The sequence below is a fragment of the Hemitrygon akajei genome, chromosome 1, assembly GCF_048418815.1.
Source record: "Hemitrygon akajei chromosome 1, sHemAka1.3, whole genome shotgun sequence".
Lineage (NCBI taxonomy): Eukaryota > Metazoa > Chordata > Chondrichthyes > Myliobatiformes > Dasyatidae > Hemitrygon > Hemitrygon akajei.
Window position 1 is genome coordinate 104,412,097 of NC_133124.1, and position 19,438 is coordinate 104,431,534.

The window sequence follows — 19,438 nt, forward strand, 5'->3', positions numbered from 1 at the left end:
CATTTTTAGCATAGTAAAGAAAAGGCATCACCTGGATGGTGTGGGTTCTTAGTGATGCTGCTGCCTTGAGGTACTGCTCCTTGAAGTTGTTGACAAATTTGAGTTACAAATCTACAGTCTTATTTTTTAATTTCTGGAATGACATGCATATATCAAGTGACCCAGAGTTGCTATAGTAATGACCATCTTTAAGTAAAGACTTTAGTTAAAATATAATAACGACTGAAGGGTTGCTCTGTTATCAGCCACAGAGAAGATCATTATCATCATTCTTCTCAAATGTTTCCTCCCAGTGATTGAAGAGCTGGTCCTTGAATGGCAGTATGGATTTCAGTTTGCTCCACAATGTATGCTTCAATTTATTATGGGCTGATGGTCTTGCAGTTATGCAAGCTGTGGCACTAACCAGCAGATCTATAATAGAACCAGTTAGTGCCCCTATTGTTCAAAATCCTTCTTGCCACATTGAGAGTGAAGTTATTGGAAAGCTGTTCAACCTGTGATGACTATACTCTTTAAAAACAATTATCACCTAAATCTCAGTTATTGAACTGCAAAATGCAGATTCAACATGCTCAGTACCTGAGTTTCTGGTCATCGTTAACTCATTCACCAATGCATACAAGGATGGACTTTGTATTCTTAATCTGCAAGATAAAAATTGGCTACTAATCTGCGCCACGCTGTGCTCCACAAAAGGACTTGCAATGAGACCCTTATCATTGGGACAGCCTCATGGAAAAGGCAAAAATCAGTTCCAGAATTCACTGCTGCCTTCCAAATGGTTGATTGGAACATATGAAATTTAAAGATAAGATCTCTCATCTTGGTTCTGACAATAATTTCCTTAATTTCCTAATTTGTGTTTGACTTTATTTTGTATTTCTAGAATTGTAGATTACATTATGTAAGAAACTCTTAAGTGGGATTTTTATGCCATAGACCCTTACTATTAACCAAGGGGTCTGGGGATCCCTGTTCTAGATCAAAATTGATGAAAAAGAACAATCACAAGGGGGAGACATCAAATCTTCATTTCATGAAAAAGAATAGAATAGATATTTGTTTAGTGTGGGGTGTGTGTGTGTGTTCTCAGTCTCAGACACCTATGTCCGAGCACTTGTTAAAGTGAACCCTCAAGGCATTAGGCCCTGGTGGTCTACCTGGCCAGTTACTGAGAACATTTCCTGACCATCTGGCTGAAGTATTCAGGGGCACCTTCAAACTCTCAATGGTGCAGTCTGAATTTCCAAACTTTTCTAAAAGCCATCAATTATTCTGGTGCCCAAGAAGAGCAGGGTGGTGGGCAGTTTCAGTAACTATCACCCAGTAGCATTCACATCTATTGTCATTTACATGCTTGGAGATTAGATATGGCTAGAATTAACTTCCTCCTGAGCAAAGACCTGGACCCTCTGCAATTCACCCACTGCCTCAGTAGGTCAACAGTTTATGCAATCTAACTGGCTGTCCACTCTTGAGCGCCTAGGCAACAGCAAGACATGTGCCAGGCTATTGTTGATCAATTACCATCATTCCCTCAGTACTAATAACTAAGCTTCGAACCTGGAACCTCTGTACCTCCCTCTGAAACAATCTTCAGCTTGCTTATCAGGAGGCCGCAGTCTCTTTCTCACTGACTTTCAACACTGGTGTATTTCAAGGATGCATATTTACCCCACTACTCTTTCTACACTCTTGACTGTTGTGCATTTAATTCCACATTTTTCCAATGTGGGAGAGGCTAAGACCAGAGGACACAGCCTCAGAATAGAGGGGTGTCCTTTTGGAAAGGAGTTGAGGAATTTCTTTAGCCAGAGAGTGGTGAAACTGTAGAATTCTTTGCCACAGGCAACTGTGGAAGCTGAGTCTGTATGTCTATTTAAGGCAGAGGTTGATAAATTCTGGATAGGTCAGGGCATGAAGGGATATGGAGAGATGGCAGGAGACTGGGGCTGAGAGAAAAAAATGGATCAGCCATGATGAAATGGGTGGAGCAGACTGTGGGTCAAAATGGCTTAATTCTGGTCATATCTCTTATGGTCTTATGGAATTGATTGAGATGCACATTCTGCCAAGTTGAACTTAACCTGGTGTGATGGGGTCCATGACTAGCAAGGTGAGGCAATGATAATTTGTAGGTCATCATGCAAAGAAAATTTGATGACCTACAGATCATCATTGCCCCACCTTGACTGACAGAAGGGACAGACATAAGTGTGTCTAGCATGTATCCTGAGCTTTGGCTTCAGAAATTTATTTCTAGTTTCACTACCAATATAAGTTTACTGCATTAAATTTGATAAGGAGAATAGTGTTTTCAGTGACTTTGACAAGATTCCTACTGGACTTGTAGTTTGATTAGCGACTACTTTAGTGGAAAATGGGTCAGAATTAAGTGAAGTAACCATTGGCAAAGCATTGCAGTGGGAAACAGATTAGTAATACAGTTTTGTAAAAGAGCCATTTGTATTTTTATAGACTTGAATAATGGTAACTGCATTTGCTGTTGCCGTGCATGGGAGTGGGATGATGAAGCTAAATGTTGGATTTCAAAAATTTGATGGTACAGAAAATGGCCCAAGGGAATAATTACTGAATCAAAACAAATGTTAGGGAGCAATTTTTTTAAAAAAAATTGAAAAGGAGACAGAGCCTGTTTAAATCCTGAGCATCAATCAAATCTACTGTAGGTTTCGGAACTAAATAGGTGAAAGATTTTGTTCATTTATTTATTTAGATGCAGTGTGGAACCGTCACTTTCAGCCCAACGTGCAGTGCCACTCAGCAGCCCGCCTATTTAACCTGAGCCTAATCGCAGGACAATTTTACAATGACCAATTAACCTACTAACCAGTATGTCTTTGGACTGACAATAGACAATAGGTGCAGAAGTAGACCATTCGGCCCTTCGAGCCTGCACCGCCATTTTGAGATCATGGCTGATCAATTACTATCAATACCCGGTTCCTGCCTTGTCCCTATATCCCTTGATTCCCCTATCCATAAGATACCTATCTAGCTCCTTGAAAGCATCCAGAGAATTGGCCTCCACTACCTTCCGAGGCAGTGCATTCCAGACCCCCACAACTCTCTGGGAGAAGAAGTTTTTCCTTAACTCTGTCCTAAATGACCTACCCCTTATTCTCAAACCATGCCCTCTGGTACTGGACTCTCCCAGCATCTGGAACATATTTCTTGCCTCTATCTTGTCCAATCCCTTAATAATCTTATATGTTTCAATCAGATCCCCTCTCAATCTCCTTAATTCCAGCATGTACAAGCCCAGTCTCTCTAACCTCTCTGCGTAAGACAGTCCAGACATCCCAGGAATTAACCTCGTGAATCTACGCTGCACTTCCTCTACAGCCAGGATGTCCTTCCTTAACCCTGGAGACCAAAACTGTACACAATACTCCAGGTGTGGTCTCACCAGGGCTCTGTACAAATGCAAGAGGATTTCCTTGCTCTTGTACTCAATTCCCTTTGTAATAAAGGCCAACATTCCATTAGCCTTCTTCACTGCCTGCTGCACTTGCTCATTCACCTTCAGTGACTGACGAACAAGGACTCCGAGATCTCTTTGTATTTCTCCCTTACCCAACTCTACACCGTTCAGATAATAATCTGCCTTCCCGTTCTTACTCCCAAAGTGGATAACCTCACACTTATTCACATTGAATGCCATCTCCCAAGTATCTGCCCACTCACCCAGCCTATCCAAGTAACCCTGAATTCTCCTAACATCCTCATCACATGTCACACTGCCACCCAGCTTAGTAACATCAGCAAATTTGCTGATGTTATTTTCTATGCCTTCATCCAAATCGTTAACTGTGGGAGGAAGCATAATAATAAGTACTTTATTGATCCCAGATGGGAAATTTCATTACAGCAGCAATGTTTAAAAACTTGAATGTCTGTAGACTTACTATTTTAAAAAAAATACAGAATAATAATATCCTAGACAACCCAGAGGAAACACACACAGTCATGGGGACACCATACATACTCCTTACAGATAGTGTGAGAATTATGCTCCAAACTGTAATAGCATTGCACTAACCACTATCTACTGTCATGCCCTCAGTAGCATATTTATAGAATAATGGAACATAGATTAAAGGCCTTTTGCTCTGAGTCCATGTCAACTGTCAGGTAACTAGTTCCACCAATCTTTCCCTTCTAATTCTCCTACATTCTCATCAGCTCTCTTGAATCCACCACTCATCTCCGTGTGAGGAGCAATTATCAGTGGTCAACTAATGTGGCAACCCATGCATCTTTGAGGTGTGGAAGGAAACCGCTCTTGGAAGAAAACCATGTCTTTGGAATATGTAAACTCCATACTGACAGCATTGGTTATCAGATTGAAAAGGTCATTGGAGCTATGAGGCAGTAGCTGCATGAGCTAGACATTATACTGTCCTGTGTTAATATCTCTGTTTCAGGTATCAGTGCATGAACTGAATTTCCATTTTTTTCCCCCTTTGTAAATAGAAGTACTTCATTATGAACTTTGGATATGTTCTGAGAACTCCTTGTTATACAGTGGTCTTCTCATTGTGCAAAATGGGCAGAAATGGAGCAAAAAAGCATATGAAAATACACTAGAGGAAATGAACAGTCACTGTTTTGGACTGAGATCGTTCATGTGGCTTGAGCATCAGAAATTTCGTAGAACAGTGCAAGAAGGTGTCACAGAACCTGTATCAATGAGGAAGAAAACTTAAAAGTGGGTATAGCTTGAAGAGACCACAGTGGAGGAATAAAATAGAGACACAAGGCTGCAGATGCTAGAATGTGCGACAGGAAAATACTGGAAGAATTCAGCAGGTTAGGCGGCATGATTGGAGGGATAAAAGGATCTCAATCCCAAATATCAAATGTCACTTTCCACAGAAACCTGCATCTACACTCTCACCTGTCTCCTGTTAGCGTATAAAAAAAATTGACAATAGTGCACACACACACTATTGCAGCTTTCAAGGGTAAATAAAGCTGAGTTGTGATTGAATATAGTCAAAAGGGTAGAGACACTGCATTATTAGTCTGTAATTAGTTTGTCAAGGACTAATTCTAGAAATGAAAGAAAATATAGTATATATTAAAAATTGTAGTATAGGGAATTCTGGTTAATTGGACACATCAGGATCAGTACATTTTGGCCCAATTAAGTGGCTGCCCCTGTTAGCTAAAATTACATGAAAAGGTACAAAAGACAAACTGGTTTCCTCAGGGAAAATCTTGCCTGACAAATCTGTTGGAATTTTTTGAAGAAGTAACAAGCAGGATAGACAAAGGATAAAACAGTGGCTAATCACCTGCGAGTCAACTGGGGTGATATACTTTATACGGTGCTCCCGATATGGCCATTTATACATTGGGGAGACCCACCGCAGACTGGGAAACCGTTTTGCCGAACACCGGCGCTCAGCCCTCCAGCTGTGGTGAGATCTCCCTGTGGCCACACACTTCAATTCCACAGACCACTCCCACTCTGATATGTCTGTCCATGGCCTCCTCTACCATCAAGATGAGGCCACATGCAGGTTGATGGAGCAATACCTTATCTCCCGCCTAGGTAGCCTCCTACCTGCCAGCATGAACATTCAACTCACAGACCTCTGTTGATACCCCTGCCCCCGACTTACCCCATCCCTATCTATAATTTTAGTCTGGTTCTCTTTCTCTCCCCCCCCCCCCCCCACTATAATCTCCCCCCAGCCCTACCTTTCTCTTTTATTTCCCATAATTCTCCACCTTCCCCCTAGCCCATTTCCCTTCAGCCTATCACTTCCCAGCTCTCTACTTCATCCCTCCCCCCATTTCTTATCCCCCCTCGACCATCCCATGTTACTTCACTCCTGATGAAGGGTTTCAGCCGGAAACGTCATCACTACCTCCTCCCATAGATGCTGTCTGGCCTGCTGAGTTCTGCCAGCATTTTGTGTTTTTATTTATTTCCAGCATCTGCAGATTCACTCGTGTTGTTTTTGCAAGAATCACTGCTTTATAAATCTGTGTCTGTCAGCCTAAATGGATAACATAACACAAACACACACTATTTAAAAACTTGTTTATTCTCAACATGGCATAGTGTCCAACAGCCATTCAAGTGTGCACGACTGGCGCTAGTTAGAAATTGTTCAGCAACAGTCGTTTGTCCCAGTTAAGCAGCATAGTGGTCCAAATAAACAAAGGGAATCCTAGCTATTTTCTTAATGTTTTCCCAAAATAAGTGGCTGCCCCAATTAACTGATGGCCTAATTAACCCGAATCTACTGTATTTGATACCAGTAATGATTATTGTTGTGCCCTTGTTTTTTAAAAAGCAGAGCAATTCTGTAAAAAAAAAAATTAATATGAATTTTTAAATGATATAAAATTCCAATATTCTTTAAAGGGAGGTTTTCTTACAAATCTAATATGCATTGTTACTAATCTGATCACATCACAGCTGATAGAAGACCATTTGATGTCACTGGAATGGCATTGAGACAGGTGCAAAGTGAAATACCCTGGAGCTTTGAAACTTTGAGTATGTACTATATTTTTAATAAAAAAGATTATTTTGGCAAAAGTATAAACCACTGGGTCAGCCACGACAGGGATATTTGCTGGTTCTAGGCACAGTATTTCAGAAAAGAGGGGTGAAGGGCATTTACTGGAATGATTCCGGGATATACTGGAAAAGTTGGAGAGCAGAATTTGTCAGGTGATCTGATTAAGATATTTGAAATTAGAAAGCTGTAGCGAAACTGCCTTTGGTGGACTCAAGCTAGCAGCATAGAATGAAGGTAATTGGATAATGATTTGCAATGTTTTTAAGTGTTCAGCATATCGAATGAACTGTTAGGAATATTAATGGAAGTTGATTTACTTGTAGCATTCAGAAAAAAAACAAAAAATTTGCAAGGTTATAGAGTGAGACATGTTGGATAACTCAAGTTTCTTATGGGCTTGATGATCTCATTCTATAATGCAACCATTGTATTACGTCACCTGTAGTTTCCTGTGGCTTTACACATCATTACATGGTCCATTGTCAAAATAAAGCATTAGTCCAGCAATCACTAGTAGCATCTAATACAAAAGAAGGATTTATTTCAAATTCATAATTTGATGCTAGCCAACTTGCATCTTAAAATATGTTCTCCTTGGGTAATAGAATAAAAATGTGACTTGGAAGAGAACATCACAGCATAATTGTCTGTTTGAATTGTGCGTGCTTGGGGTCAGTGTTTTTGGTCTGGGTCAGTAAAAAAAAAAGAGGAGAGTCATCAGGCATGGGCAATTTTAATAAGTATTACTACTTATATCCCCTCCCCCTTTCTTTCTCCCTAGGCCTCCCGTCCCATGATCCTTTCCCTTCTCTAGCTCTGTATCCCTTTTGCCAATCACCTTTCCGGCTCTCAGCTTTACCCCACCCCCTCCGGTCTTCTCCTATCATTTTGCATTTTCCCCTCCCCCTCTACTTTCAAACCTCTTACCATCTTTCCTTTCAGTTAGTCCTGACAAACGGTCTCAGCCCAAAATGTTGACAGCGCTTCTTCCTATAGATGCTGCCTGGCCTCCTGTGTTCCACTAGCATTTTGTGTGTGTTAAGTTAGCTGTTTGATATTTTTCCCCAAATTTTCCCCAATTATTTTTGTTTTTGTATTGGTAAATAGGTTTATTATTGTCGCATACAAAGTACAGTGTTTCTTTACAAAGTAAGATTGTACATCAGTACAATTGAAACAATAACAGAATGCCGAATACAGTGCAGGCAGACAGTAAGGTATAAGATTGTAATAAAGTAAATGTTTAGATCAAGAATCCATGGTACTAGGAGACAGTCAATAGTCTTTAACAGTTGGATAGTTGCTGCCCTTGAACCTAGTGGTTATACTTTCAGCTGTTGTAAGGCCAGGCAGATGTTTGTCTCTACATCTATTTACCAGTCCTAAACTTGATGGTATTTTACTGTGTTGGCATGTAAATGTAAATTCTGGAATCCTGAAGTATCAAACAGTTTCAATGTAAAGCATCCACAAAACATTTCCTCCCACAGATACTGCTTAATCGTTCGAGTTTCTGGATTATGTTGTTTGTTTCTCCTTTCGTCAGGAAAAATGCTGACTGCTTCTTTCAACGGATGCTGCCCGACCGGCTGAATTCATCCAGCTTTTTTGTAGGTCTTGATTTGACCACAGCATCTACAGTGTACTTTGTGTTTGTTTCTCCTTGCTGTGTTTTGGCCCTGATCATCACCAACAAAAATTCTAAGTACTCAGACTTGAGTTGTATGTGATGCTCGGATATCTAGCATCTGCAGATTTTCTCTTGTTTATGATTTCAGCTGGATGTGATTGGGTTTGGACCATGTTTAAATTGAATACAGTACTTGAATAGAGCTGTACTGATGGCAAGTTAGTTCTTAACTTCTCTCTTCCAACCTCCCTCTACCCTGTTCTGCCACCCCCTCAAATAAGCTGCAATGGAACTTTTTCTTGGACTGTTCACATGTAACTTGCTGAATCCAAGCTTGACATTTTTCACCTTATTGAAATTTTCCAGTAACAGTGATACTTTGTAACACTATCCCCTGATTCCTGTGTATTAGCTTGTTTGTTTTATCTTGCAGAGATTTGAAGGCAGGAAACATTCTTCTTGGTGAGGAAGGCTCCGTGCAAATTGCAGGTAACTAACTGCACATCCTTCGGTTAGAAAGGGATAGAAACATTATTCTGATCATTTGATTGGCTAAAGTATTGAAAAACTGATGTGGATAATAGAAAATTATAGAAGCAAACTGATGTGTGACATTGGGTATTAATGTCAAATTTCAGTTAATCAAATTTAACTATGTACATTTATTTGTCTTTTCAGACAAACTTAGCACTCCATTGTAGTGCTTTTAAGTGCATATTGTGCTACATAGACATAAAGCACACTGCAGAAAACAGATTAAAACGATGTGTATATAGCAATCTAGAACTTGTTCAGTCTTGTCTGGGTGGCAGAGAAGTGTAGTAGTTAGCAGAACGCTTTGTAATATCAGTGACCTGGGTTCAATTCCCACCTGTAAGGAGTTTGTGCGTTCTCCCTGTGACCATGTGGGTTTCCTCCAGTTACTCCGGTATCCTCCCATAGTCTAAAGACATACTGGTTGGTAGGTTAATTGGTCATTGTACATTGTCCCATGATTAGGCTAGGATTGCTGGGCAGCATGGCTTGAAGGACCATTTCCACACGGTATCATAAAATAATTAAATCTCCTTCCCCAACTTCATGAGCACGCAATTTTTTTGAGATACACTGCAATAATCTTGTATTATAATTCCAGCATGAAACTCGAATGGATGATGGGGAGGCTTCCCATATATTGCTCAATAATGTGTCTCCTCATTGTAAGGATTGTCGTCTTCCACATCCTGGTTTTCTTTCCAGTATGACATACATTATTTAGTATAATCTTTTTGAGTGAAATTGTCTCAAATTTGCAATCACTACCTTATATTTAAGTAGCAGTGGCGGAAGTCTGCTGGAACAGCCTCTGTGGTTTTGTTTTCAACATTTAATACTTTTTCTTAAAATTAAATAGGTTGAAACTCAGTTGGTAAGATGAACTGATACTGCCAAGTAGTGTATGAAAGACAGACTGGTGTTCTTGTTCCATTATCTTGCAGTTCTTCTGAAGATTAACTCTAATCAGTATATTTTATTAATTTTGCTGCTAAAGTACAATGGCATGTCCAATAGTGGAAGAATTACCATCATCAATTGTTAAATTAAGAGGCAAGAAAAGGAATGCAGGCTTGAAGAGGATTTGTTTAGTAGAAAATTTATTAAGAGTGTTCCTTTTGTTTTCAAACAAAACTTCAGAAATGTTAGGTTCTGTTTTTGTTTTCTTTCATTTTGCAATGTTTTCTATCTCTACTTCCAATAATCAAGCTTTTCTGACTCCTATTTTGTAATATCCAGTTCTATTGGTCTCTTAAATATTGTAACTACTTCATTCTCCTCTTCTCTCCTTTCCTTTCCCCCATCTCCACAAACCTCAAAGTTCTACTGATTCTGTTGTTAAAGTTCTGTTTGATAAAGTTCTACTATTATGCCAGCATTTTCAAGGCTGGCATAATATTTTGAATACATAATAATGATACAGTGCAAAAGGAGTCAGGTGCAAAGTTTTGGAGGTCTGTGAGTGATGCAATACTGAGTTTTTAAATTTTAATAATTAACAATAATTGGGTAGAGAACCAAGATGGGAATAAATGGACCTTTTCTCAGGTGGCCAAGCTGTAACTAATGGAGTGCAACAGAGATTGGCGCCTGGGTACCTTGTATTTACTGTCAATCAATTAGCTGAAATTATCACTATCACACTTTCAAGTTGCTAATGGTACAAATCAAGATGGGATTGAGCATTGTAGAGGATGTAAAGAGATTCAAGGGGTTACAAAATGTTAGGTGAATGAACAAGAATGTAACATGCAGTATAATACAAAAATGTGAGTAGTGCTGATACTCAAAGGGACCCCTCATGTCTTTGCATAAAGTTCACTGAAAGCCAACATGCAGCTGAAACTAGCACTTTTGGAAGTAATGTTGACCTTCATTACAAGGAGACCTCTTACTGTAGCTATATAGGACCTTGGCAGAGGTGATAGGTTTGCTAAATGAGGAGTGAGTGACTGGAAATGGGCCATTCTCTGGAGTTTAAAAGAGAAGATCTAATTGAAATATTCATAAATCCTAGACCTGGATTGGGGCACAACTGTGCAAGCACATGGATGACAGCCAGTGAGAAGAGTTTAAAAGGAGACAGCCTTTTGTCACTGCTGTAGAAAAGGAGGAAGGCATGGAGGAATTGTCTATGGAGTCTCTGTGGGTGGAAGTTAGGAACAGGAAGGGGTCCATAACCGACTGGGTGTTTTTTATAGACCACCCAATAGTAACAGGGACATCAAGGAGCACATAGGGAGACAGATTCTGGAAAGGTGTAATAATAACAGGCTTGTCATGGTGGGTGATTTTAATGTCCCAAATATTGATTGGCATGTCCCTAGAAGTGAGGGGTTTAGATGGGGTGGAGTTTGTTAGGTGTGTTCAAGAAGGCTTCTTGACACAATATGCAGATAAGCCTACCAGAGGAGAGACTGTACTTGATCCGGTATTGGGAAATGAACCTGGTCAGGTGTCAAATCTGTCAGTGGGAGGGCATTTTGGAGATAGTGATCACAATTCTATCTCCTTTACCATAGCATTGGAGAGGGATTAGGAACAGACAAGTTAGGAAAGTGTTTAACTGGAGTAAGGAGAAATATGAGGCTATCAGACAGGAACTTGGAAGCATAAATTGGAAACAGATGTTCTCAAGGAAATGTACAGAAGAAGTATGGCAAATGTTCAGGGGATATTTGCATGGAGTTCTGCATAGGTACATTCCAATGAGACAGAGCGAAGATGGTAGGGTACATGAACTGTGGTGTACAAAGGCTGCTGTAAATCTAGTCAAGAAGAAAAGAAGAGCTTACGAAAGGTTCAAAAAAACTAGGTAATGATACTTTACACCGCACGCTATTGGAGCAGTGCTGCCAGGATAATCAAGGACATAACCCACCCAGCCAACACACTTTTTGTCCCTCTTCCCTCCAGGAGAAGGTTCAGGAGCTTGAAGATTCGTATGGCTAGATTTGGGAACAGCTTCTTTCCAACTGTGATAAAACTGCTGAACAGATCCTGACCCGGATCTGGGCCGTACCTTCCAAATATCCGGACCTGACTTGCACTACCTTACTTTCCCTTTTCTATTTTCTAATTATGATTTATAATTTAAATTTTTATTGTACTTCAATTTGTACTTCAGGGAGCGCCAAGCGCAGAATCAAATATCGCTGTGATGATTGTACGCTCTAGTATCAACTGTTTGGTGACAATTAAGTAAGTAACATCTCGAAGAATATAAGACTAGCAGGAAGGAGCTTAAGAAAGAAATTAGGAGAGCCAGAAGGGGCCATGAGAAGGCCTTGGTTAACTGGATTAACAAAAATCCCAAGGCATTCTACAAGTATGTTAAGAGCAAGAGAATAAGACATGAGAGAATAGGACCAATCAACTGTGACGGTGGTAAAGTGTGTATGGAACCAGAGGAACCATGGGTGGGGAGCCCAAAGATTGGAGGATAGCTAATGTTGTTGGTTACTTATGAAAATCTCTAACAATAAGCCAGGAAATTATAGGCCAGTGAGCCTAATGTCAGTAGCAGGTAAGTTGTTGGAAGGCATTCTAAAATGTATAAGTACTTGGGTAGACGGGGACTGATTAGGGATGGTCAATGTGGCTTTGTGCACAGTAGGTTATGGCTCCCAATCTTAGAGTTTTTTAAGGAACTTACCAGGAAAGTTGAAGGTAAGGCGGTGGATATTGACTACATGGAATTTAGCAAGGCTTTTGATAAGGAGCTAAATGGCAGGTTGGTCTAAAAGGTTCAGTTATTTACCTTTCAAGGTGAGGTCGGGGCTTGGATTATACATGGCTTCATGGGAGAAGCCAGAGAGTGATAGAAGATTGCCTCTCTGACTGGAGGCCCGTGACTAGTTGTGTGCCAGAGAGATTGGTGGTGGGTCAATTGTCATTTCTCATCTACAGGCAGTCCCTGGGTTACGAACGAGTTCCGTTCCTCAGTCTGTCTTTAAGACAGATTTGTATGTGTCAGAACAGGTACATCACAACATAGAGCGTGCATTTGTTATTATGAACAATTGTATTTAACTCGAATTTTCAATATAATAGACTTTATGGCTGTTTATTCGTAAGAGGGACATTTGTAACTCAGGGACTGCCTGTATAATAAACTAGATCAGCAAATTTGCAGGTGATACCAAGGTTGGGCGTGTAGTGGACAGTGAGGAAGACTATCAAAACTTGAACTAGGATCTGGACCGTCTGGAAAAATGGGCTAAAAATGGAATTTAATGCAGACAAATGAGGTTTTGCACTAGGGTAGGATATGCATAGTGAGCAGTACCATAATCCCTGATAGGGTTGTAAAGAAAGGTCTTGGCACGTTGGCCTTCATACATAAAATTGTTGAGTACAGGAGATATTGAAGATGTGATTCCTAATTTTGAGAATTATATGCAGTTCTGGTCGCTTATCTACAGGAAAAATAACAATAAGATTGAAAGAATGCAGAGAAAATTTATAAGGATGTTGTCTGGACTTGAGACCCTTATGATAGGGAAATGTTGAATTGGTTAGGGCTTTATTCCCTAAAGCGTAGGGGAATGAGAGTCAGAATCACGTTTATTATCACCTGCATGTGACGTGAAATTTGTTCACTTGGCAGCAGCAGTTCCATGCAATACATAACCTAGCAGAGAGAAAAACATAATAAATAAAATAAAGATAATAATAAATAAACAAGTAAATCAGTTACCGTAGATGTCGGATTATAAGCCGCTACTTTTTTCCCATGCTTTGAACAGCATTGAACATAGCGGCTTATAATAAGGTGCGGCTAATAGAAGGTTTTTTCCCATGCCGCCAAAACATTTTGCCTCGTAACAGTAGACCAATAAAATTGATGAGTAGTTCACAGAGGTCCAATGAAATTGTACGATAAATCAAGCGCACTTCACAAATTATTGTAAATCAGCCATTTGTACTCACCCTCATCAACATGGAAAACACTCGAAGAAAAGCATATGATGCAGCTTTTAAGTTAAAGGCAATCAATCTGGCGGTTGAACAAGGAAATCGAGCTGCTGCGCGTAATCTTGGCATACATGAATCTATGGTGAGACGGTGGAGATTTAATTTGGGACTGCCGCTTCAGGTCAGGAATGGCTCACGTGATATTAGACAGCAGTACAAGGGAGGGAGGGAGCGAAACTGAGGATTCCGCTGCACCGAAACTGCTAGCGATTCAGTAAACAAAAAAACAGTAAAACTCTGAATGGTATCGGGCCAATAAGGACACAAGTGTCCGATGTTACCAAATACCGGTAGGTATAACAAAGTTTAGCCTTACCAAATATGTGTAGCGAGGGTTTGGTTTGGGGGAAAAAGGAGTATAAATAAGAGCAGAATGTAAGGGGAAGGCAAAACGCGTTCTGCAATAAAGCCACGCTGCACTGTAATCCGGTGTTGGTTGTCTCTCTTCCAAAACGAACACAGGGCAGAATTTGAAGCCCAACACGTGTAATATCTTTCTGTGTAAATATCTCATATTACAAGCGGCCGAAAATCCGCTGCGCCGAAAATCCGGTGCGCCGGAAATCCAGTGCGCCGAAAATCCGGTCCGCCGGAAATTCGGTGCGGCCTAAAATCTGATGCGGCCTGTACAATTAAAAAATTGATTTTATTTCTAAAATTAGAGCCAGCGGCTTTTAATCAGGTGCGCTCTGTAGTCCGGAATCTACGGTACGTATATTGAATAGATTTTTTTTAATGTGCAAAAACGTAAATACTGTATGTTTAAAAATAAAGTGAGATAATGTCCAAAGATTCAATGTCCATTTAAGAATAGGATGGCAGAGGGGAAGAAGCTGTTCCTGAATCACTGAGTGTGTGCCTTCAGGCTTCTGTACCTCCTGCCTGATGGTAACAGTGAGAAAAGGACATGCCCTGGGTGCTGGAGGTCCTTTCTGAGACACTGCTCCCTGAAAATGTCCTGGGTACTTTCTAGTATCCAAGATGGAGCTGACTAGATTTGCAACCTTCTGCAGCTTCTTTCAGTCCTGTGCAGTAGCCCCTCCATACCAAGCAGTGATGCAGACTGTCAGAATGCTCTCCACAGTACAACTATAGAAGTTTTTGAGTGTATTTGTTGACATGCCAAAACTCTTCAAACTCCTAAGAAAGTATAGCTGCTGTCTTGCCTTCTTTATAACTACATTAATATGTTGGGACCAGATTAGATCTTTGGAAATCTTGACACCCAGGAACTTGAAGCTGCTCGCTCTCTCCACTTCTGATCCCTCTGAGGACTGGTATGTGTTCCTTTGTCTTGCCCTTCCTGAAGTCCTCAATCAGCTCTTTCGTCTTACTGACATTGAGTGCCAGGTTGTTTCTGCGGCACCATTCCACTAGTTGGCATATCTCACTCCTGAACGCCCTCTCGTCACCACCTGAGATTGTACTAACAGCGGTTGTATCGTCAGCAAATTTATAGATGGTATTTGAGCTATGCCTAGCCACATAGTCACATGTATATAGGGAGTAGAGCAATGGGCTAAGCACACACCTCTGAGGTGCGCCAGTGTTGATCGTCAGCGAGGAGGATATGTTATCACCAATCCACATAGATTGTGGTCTTCTGGTTAGCAAGTTGAGGATTCAATTGCAGAGGGAAGAACAGCGGCCCAGGTTCTGCAACTTCTCAATCAGGATTGTGGGAAATGATGGTATTAAATACTGAGCTATAGTCGATGAACAGCATCCTGATGTAGGTGTTTGTGTTGTCCGGGTGCTCTAAAGCCATGTCACCTCACTACAGGAAGGATGTGGATACTATAGAGAGTGCTAAGGAGATTTACAAGGATGTTGCTTGGATTGGAGGGCGTACCTTATGAAATCAGGTTGAGTGTACTTGGCCTTTTCTCCTTGGAGCGACGGAGGCTGAAAGGTGACTTGATAGAGGTGTATAAAATGATGAGGGTCATTGATCGTGTGGATAGTCATAGGCTTTTTCTCAGGGCTGAACTGACTAACACGAGGGGGCATCATTTGTACTTGGAAATGGGTACCGAGGGGATGTCGGGTAAGTTTTTCACACGGAGTGGTTGCTGCGTGGAATGCACTGCCAGTGATGGTGGCGGAAGCAGATACAATAGGGTCTTTTAAGAGCCTCTTGAATAGGTACATGGAGCTTAGAAAAATAGAGGGCTATGCACTAGGAAAATTCTAGGCAGTCTCTAGAGTAAGTTACAGGCAATAGGTGCAGGAGTAGGCCATTTGGCCTTTCAAGCCAGCACCGCCACTCACTGTGATCATGGCTGATCATCCATAGTCAGTACCCCCGTTCCTGCCTTCTCACCATATCCCTTGACTCTATCTTTAAGAGCTCTATCTAACTCTCTTGAAAGCATCCAGAGAATTGGCCTCCACTGCCTTCTGAGGCAGAGCATTCCACAGATCCACAACTCTCTGGGTGAAAAAGTTTTTCCTCAACTCTGTTCTAAATTGCCTACCCCTTATTTTTAAACTGTGGCCTCTGTTCTGGACTCCCCCAACATTAGGAACATGTTTCCTGTCTCTCGTATGTCCAATCCCTTAATAATCTTGTGTTTCAATCAGATCCCCTCTCATCTTTCTAAATGGTCATTCTGAAATCCTATTGAAGTTACATGGTCGGCAAAACATTGTGGACTGAAGAGCCTATAATGTGCTGTAAATGTTTATGTTCTCTGAAACATGAGGGAACTACTTCGCTTAGAGAATGGTGAGACTGGAACAGGCTTCCAGCAGAAGTGGTGGATGTGGGTTCAATTTCAATGTTTAAGACATATTTGGATATGTACATGGATGGGAAGAGTATGGAGCGGTATGATCCAGGTACAAGTAGATGGGACTAAGCAGATTAATAGTTCAGCACAGACGAGGGGCTGAAGCACCTCTTTCTGTGCTGTAGTGTTCTATGACTGAGTCAATTCTACATACTTTTCTACTTTGTACTGCCTTTTTGTATGCGTTCTACATTTAAAGGCATTAGAATAAGAGTTTGTCTTCAGTCATCTTTACCATCCTGCTTTGTTGGTGATGTGCTGTTTATTCATCATGATCTAACTCCAAATTAAATTGATTTTATGGTCATCACCAAACATTGAGGAAGAACCAGATGAGGAGGCCATCTGGACCGTTGAGCCTGCTTCGCCATTCAATAAGATCATGGCTGATCTGGCTATGGATACATCTCCACCTACCTGCCTTTCCCCCATAATCCTTAATTCCCCTACTATGCAAAAATCTATCCAACCTTGTCTTAAATATATTTACTGAGGTACCCTCCACTGCTTCATTGGGCAGAGAATTCCAGAGATTCACCACCCTCTAGAAAATGCAGTTCCTCCTCATCTCGGTTTTAAATCTACTACTCTGAATCTTGAGGCTTTTTCCCCCTAGTCCTAGTGTCACCTATCAGTGGAAACAACTCTCCTGCCTCTCTATTATCTATCCCTTTCATAATTTTGTGTTTCTATAAGATCTCTCCTCATTTTTCTGAATTGCAGCGAGTACAGTCCCAGGCGACTCGGTCTCTCCTCATAGTCTAACCCTCTCGTCTCTGGAATCAACCTGGTGAACCACCTCTGCATTGCCTCCAAAGCCAGTAAATCCTTCCTCAAGTAAGAAGACCAGAACTGCATGCAGTAGTCCAGGTGTGCCCTTACCAATACCCTGTACAGTTGCAGCATAACCTCCCTGCTCTTAAATTCAATGCCTTTAGCAATGAAGGCTAACATCCCATTTGCCTTTTTGATATCTTGCTGCAGCTCCAAACCAACCTTTTGTGATTCATGCACAAGCACTCCCAAGTCCCTCTGCACAGCAGCATGCTGCATTTTTTTACCATTGGAATAATAATCTCTTCCATTTTTCCTTCCAAAGTGGATGACCTTGCATTTACCAATGTTGTATTCCATCTGCCAGACCGTAGCCCACTCATTTAACCTATCTATATCTCTCTGCAGGTTCTCTGTATCTTCTGCACAGTTTGCGTTTCCACGCCATTTAGTATCATCAGCAAACTCAGATACATTACACTCGGTCCCCTCTTCCAGATTGTTAATGTATATCATGAACAGTTGTAGGCCCAGCACTGAGCCCTGCAGCACACAGCTCACCACTGATTGCCAACTAGAGTAACACTCATGTAACCCAACTCTCTGCTTTCTATTAGTTAACCAATCCTTACCAATGCTAATACACAATTCTGTGCATCCTTATCTTGTGGATAAATCTTTTATGCGGCATCTTATCGAATGCCTTCTGGAAATCCAAGTAAATAACATCCATCTGTTCCCCCTATCCACTGCACTCATTATAACTGCAAAGAACTCCAGTAAATTTGTCAAACAGGTCCAGCCTTCGCTAAACCCATGCTGGGTCTGCCTGATACCTTGCTATCTCTTCTTTAATGATAGCTTCAAGCATTCTCCCAACTACAATGTTAAGCTAACTGGCCTATAGTTACCTGCTTTTTGCCTACATCCTTTTTTTGAACAGTGGCATGACATTCACTATCTTTCTGCCAGGACCTGCCCAGACTCCAGAGAATTTTGGTAAATTATCGCCAAAGCCTCTATTATAACTTCTGCCATTTCTTTGAGTACGCTGCGATGCATTCCATCAGGACTAGAGGACTTGTCTATCTTTAGACGCACAAGTTAGCTCAACACTACCTCTTTAATGATAGCTATTGTGGCGAGGACCTCACCTCCCATCATTGCATCCATAACATCTCTTTGGCATGTTAGATGTGTCCTCCACCATGAAGGCTGACACAAATTAGTCATTCAACACCTTGCCATTTCCTCTTCACCCAATATCGGTACCCCCTTCTCGTCCTCCAAGGGACCTACGTTCATTTAAGCCACGCTTTTCCGCTTTATATAATTATAAAAAATTTTACTATTTGACTTTATATTTTGTGCTAGTTTACTTTCATAATCCATTTTCCCCTTCTTTGTTGCTCACTTAGTGGTTCTTTGTCGCTTTTTAAAGTTTTCTCAATCTTCCCGTTTCCCACTACTCTTGGTGACTTTGTAGTTTTTAGTTTGATGCCTTTTATTTCCTTAGTTAACCAAGGCTGACTCTCCCCACCCTTGCTGTCCTTGCTTTTAACTGAAATATACTTTTGTTGAGCACTGAAAAATCTCTTTGAAAGTCTTCCACTGTTTCTCAACCGTCCCACCGTATAGCCTGTGTTCCCAGTCTACACTAGCCAAATCCTCCCTCATCCCATTGTAGCCTCCATTGTTTAGGCATAATACACTGGGTTTCAATTGAACTGTTGCACCTTCCATTTGTATGAGAAACTTGATACTGTAATCACTTTCTAAGAGAATCCCTAACTACAAGATCACTAATTGTACCTGTCTCATTGTGCAGGACCAGAGCTAAGATAACATGTTGTCTTGCAGGTTCAGTAACATGCTGTTTAAGAAAGCCATCACGAATGCATTCTGTGAAATCCTCCTCAAGACTGCCTCGACCAACTTGATTAACTTGCACAGAGATTGGGTGAAAGTCCCCCACAATAACTGCTGTTCCATTCTTATATGCCTCAGATATTTCTGTTCATTGCCTGTGCCACTGAAATGTTATTATTTGGTGACCGATAAACTCCCACCAGTGATTTCCCCCCCCCCCCCCCCCATTCTTAATCTCTACCCAGATGGATTCAACATTCGGCTCCTTAGATCTTGTACCGTCTCTCACTATCACC

General features: G+C 41.0%; 1 protein-coding gene across 3 annotated transcripts in view; it reads left to right on the forward strand.

Moving 5' to 3' along the window:
* LOC140729213 (serine/threonine-protein kinase OSR1-like) overlaps window positions 1–19,438 on the forward strand; it is a 138,030-nt gene that overhangs the window by 66,182 nt on the left and 52,410 nt on the right. For all 3 annotated transcript variants that reach the window (XM_073048740.1, XM_073048733.1, XM_073048747.1), the window contains one exon: window positions 8,630–8,685. In XM_073048740.1, coding sequence (XP_072904841.1) covers window positions 8,630–8,685 — 56 coding nt within the window. The remainder of the gene's footprint in view (window positions 1–8,629; window positions 8,686–19,438) is intronic.